Here is a 4,530-nt window from a genome sequence, read left to right on the forward strand (position 1 = left end):
ATTTATTTATTTTATTTTTATTTACTTCTGACACTTGACATTTTTTATGGGCTAACTGATGAGCCCAGATGGGCTGAAATGCTCAGTTCTCATCATTATAAACTCTCCTGCCCTTCCCCTGCTTAATTGGAGCAGCATTAGAAATCACTAAATGGAGTGGCCATAATCATCAAAATCCTGTACCATATGTTCACAAATCCTGCATGAATTAGTAATGAATAAAATATTCAATAAAGGACATATAATTTGTGTTAAAGGAAAAAAAGCCTTTTCATTTATTTATTACATTTTTTTTTGTATGAAAACATCAGCAGTAATGATCAGACAGAGAGCTGTTTTACTGCTGTTTTTGTCACACAAAGCTTTCCTTTCTGAACAGGAGACGTTTCGCGTCCCAAAGCTGACAGCTGGATGAACACCTGCTTTCATGTCCCCGAAGGGAATTCCCTCTCCCGTCATCTGGAAAAGATCCAGAAATTTCCCAAATGGCAGGGAAAAAAAGAAAACGACTGGATAAAATGCTGTCGGCTAAGTGTACTCCCCTCAACCCAATCCCGAACCTACACCCCCCTCCCCCCCCCCCCAAAACCCCCGAAATCTGACGTGTCGGGTGCGGACCCTCAAGAGCTCTCCAGCGTAGTGGACACCTGGTAGATCTGGCTCTTCATCCTCGTCTTCACCTCCCGAATCATTTGGCAGACGGCGAGGGGGTAGCAGCAGTACACGGTGGTCCAGTCTTCGCACGCGCTACCCTGGAGACGGGTTCGAGAAAACACCCATCGGTCTTTGCACCCCCCCAAACGCACGGGACTGTGCATTATTTTAATTCAACTTAGCCCCTTTTAAGGTGTGAGGTCACAGATATCCGATTAGAATGTTCTCAACTGAACATTCTAATGCTGATGTCACAATCACTACTGGTAACAGAAAGCAGCGGAGTTCTAGAACACTGACTTGAAATTTTGAAAAAAAGGGTTCTTCAAAGGGCTAATAAAGGCAAGATTCCATGTAATAAGGTGCTGAATGTTGATGCCCATGGGGCAGCAGTGTGTGGGGGCTTGTGAAAAAAAAGGTCAGGTTACCCCATGAGGCACCATCATAATCATGTACATGTACCAGGTACGTGACCACGATCGCTTCAATTAATACCCAGTCACATGTGACACATGAAAGTCACCCTGTATGACAACTGCTGACAAGCAAATGAATTACGTAATGTCATAACCAGAGGGGTCTGAAAGTAAAAGTCCTGCCATGTTTTTCTTCCACCCATTAACTCAGCCAGCTGATTTCACTAATTAGTTCTGCCTCCTGGCTGAAGAATTGTGCTTATCAGCAAATCCCTGTGACTGGAACAAAATACTGGGCAGCAATTTTACTTTCTGAACCTGGATTTTCCACCACAGATCACAATAATACAACCTGCTACAGTGAAATGACTACGGGAGAAAAGGACCGAGTCCAACAGTGTTCCTGCGTGCACAGCGAACAGATCTAGAGTCTTCATTAGATTACATTACAGGCATGTAGCAGATGCTCTTATCCTGAGCGACTTACATTCATATACATATACTTTGCACCCATTTATGCAGCTGGGTATATGCTGAAGCAAAGCAGGTTAACGGTACCAAGGGTACGACGGCAGTGCCCTACCGGGAAATCGAACCCTTAGGTTACAGGACCAGTTCCTTACCCATTACACTACACTGCCGCCTTGGATGTCTTGAACCTCTCCCCTGGTGCCCCTGCATGCACGGCGAACAGGTCTGGAGTCTTCAAGGTTTCTTACCTGGATTTTGAACCTCTCCCTGATCCCGACGCGCATGGCGAAGGTGGACCCGGGCAGCAGGGGCAGGCACAGGCACTCTCCGTAGTGGTGGGCCAGACTCAGGTCCAGGCAGCAGGGAACCAGGCCTCCAACAACACCTGGAACAGACCGGGCCTTCTCAGCACCAGTATCCCACAATGCACCGCGGCCATTTGGGCTGCGTGACCCAGCGGTTCAGCTCCACATCTACGTGGCACTGGGAAACTGTAGGGGGGACTCAGCTGGTACAGGCCGGGCTCAAGCACCTGATTGGCTGGAGGAGTTGGGTCAGAGAGCCACCCTGTTTGTGTGGGGTTATCCTCTGAAATGCCCTCTATTTCCGAGGTGATACAATGGCCAGTTCATGCATCCCCCTATGGGACTCCAGAACTCCAGGTTGGAGATTTCATTCCACACAACGGGGCACATTATTTCCCCCTGAAAGCAGGCAAACTGAAGGGCACTGCAGGTTCAAATCCTTGCTGTAGTACCATGGTGCGTAACGTTTCACTCACATTCACAATTTAAAACTGAACTTATGATACGAGAATACACCAAATTACTGACATCTACATAAATTATTTTTTAAATTCAGATCAATTATCCAATGCACCATTTTGAGTTGATCTACTTACAGGTACCACAAAGCTATTAGCATGACTATTTAGCATTTCACCGATCATAATCAGCTGTCTTTGTTTACAAATGGAACAGTGGAACACACAAGCACACACAGGTTACTGAGAGGAAGCCGTGGGTCAGGCAGAAAACGGCATTAACCCTTTACGGGCTGTCGTCACAAATATGCATTTAGAATGTTCTTAACTGAACATTCTAATGCTGATGTAACAATCACTACTGGCAACTGAAAGTAATGGAGTTCTAGAACACTGACTCAGAGTTTTAAAAAAAACATTCCAAAAAACCTTACTCTTCAGAAGAAAAAGTGGTTAAAGTGGCCCTTACACGTGGGTATGTCCGCGCACACGTTGAAGAGCCCCGTGCTCCAGGCCCCGCCGGTCTGCGTGATGGTGGTCACGGTGGTGGTGGTCGTGCCCAGGCCCGGCTGGGCGAGCACGGGCAGGTCCATGGCGGCTCGCGGCGGGAAGCAGCAGAGCCCGCCCCCTGACTTACGGGACTCGGCTTTGCCGGCGCCCCGGACCTCGGCCTCGCCCGGATGAGGTTGGAACGGAGAGCTGGAGGGAAAAAATTTTTGTTTAAAAAAATGTTTCCGTTCGCCGAAAAAAAATTCCTCTCACGATTCACGAGCAGCATCAAAGGAACATGAAGACGTAACGATCGTTTCACGCGCTAAATATGATTGATGTGGCTAAACTGAAATTATTCACGTAATTAAAGCAGAAAAACTCACGTCTCTGTGGCGGGCGAACAGTCGCCACTCTCAGGCTCGCTGCCCTTCTGCATCGGAGAGAGAGATGATGTGAGTGCCCCCCCTCCCCCCGGGGGGGGTGATAGGGGTCTGCTTCCCACAGATACCGCTAGCGCCTCCGAGCCTAGCCAGCGGCTGCTCTCCGCAGATAACGCCCTCGCCCCCAACCTCCGGCCAAAGGCCCCGCCCAGTCCCCCGAGCTCGGCCAATCGCTGAGGGGGACCGGCTGGCGCGGGCGACCCCCTCGCGCCATTCCGAGCGTGAGCGACGAACGCACCGGCGGGCACGGCGGGCACAGCGGGCAGCGGAGAGAGAGAGCCAGGCCTCTGCTTCGGCCCGCTGATGCCCTACAGGCCATTTTCCCTTTCAGAAACGAAACCACTTCAAAATTTATTTTTTATTTTGTTTTCCGCCCACATGCTCTCGTTCCTCCCGCCCCCATCTTTGATTTTACACCGCTGTCTCCCCGTAAACGTTATAAAACAGATTTGAGAAGGGTTGCCATAAAAGGGGAAAGCACTAAAAACGCAGCCTGGTTTGCAAGAGAACATTTAGAGCTCGAAGTAAAGGTTTGAGAAATGTTAAAAAAAAAAAAAAAAAGTTTTCACATTGCCCACAGAAAGGTATAGAATTTATATGTAAATACAATAAAACTGGATAAATTTCACAGAGAAGTGGCATTTTCAGCATGAAGCATTTATTCCCCTGAGTCCCCCCCCACCTCTCCCCGAGTGAAAAGAGCACCTTTACGGATTCTCTTGGTAAATCAACGCATTGCTCTTGTTGTAAAAGCCCAGACTTACCATGAGAAAAGCAGGGAGCTGCACGGTCACTCAGTCACACGGCGAGAGTCTAGCGCTCTTCCTCAGGAACGGTGACAGGCGTGCGACCTTCCCCCTGCACGTCCGCCGCGGTCTCGCAGCACTTCCTCTCAGCGCGATCGCACGGCGCGTACGCGACCTCTCACTTCTCCTCGTGCGGTCGAAACGCGGGTCGCGAGCCGCCGGTGCAAATAAGAGACAGAGATATTTCCCACAGAGGAGGCGGCGAACGTGCAGCTTTAAAAAATGCCGCTTTCTTCCGTTTCGCAACAATTCAGTTCGCGCTGGAAATACGTCCAGGTTCTGAAGTCGAACACCTCAAAAAAACTGCTACCAAGAAGAAAAGGAAAAAAAAAAAAAGGTATTTTCAAGGATGGATGAAGTCCTTTGAAAAGAATGGGTTTGGCCGTGAGGAAAAACCCAGGGTTCAAAGGTCACGACGCATTGCGCAACAAAACAAACTCTTAAAACCGAGGAAACCGCGCTGAAAAGAAACCCATGCACACACAGAC

At 48.9% G+C, this 4,530-nt stretch overlaps 1 protein-coding gene across 1 annotated transcript; it reads right to left on the minus strand.

The window, feature by feature from the left end:
* Positions 1–245: 245 nt before the first annotated feature.
* plac8l1 (PLAC8 like 1) lies at positions 246–4,147 on the minus strand. Its single transcript, XM_035434091.1, has 5 exons — positions 4,001–4,147; positions 3,180–3,226; positions 2,774–3,003; positions 1,790–1,926; positions 246–752 (listed from the first exon to the last, which is right to left on the minus strand). The coding sequence occupies exons 1-5, from the start codon at positions 4,001–4,003 to the stop codon at positions 621–623; spliced, it is 549 nt and encodes a 182-aa protein (XP_035289982.1). The 5' UTR covers positions 4,004–4,147; the 3' UTR covers positions 246–620.
* Between the last annotated feature and the right edge of the window lie 383 nt (positions 4,148–4,530).

This window comes from Anguilla anguilla, chromosome 9, assembly GCF_013347855.1.
Source record: "Anguilla anguilla isolate fAngAng1 chromosome 9, fAngAng1.pri, whole genome shotgun sequence".
Taxonomy (NCBI): domain Eukaryota; kingdom Metazoa; phylum Chordata; class Actinopteri; order Anguilliformes; family Anguillidae; genus Anguilla; species Anguilla anguilla.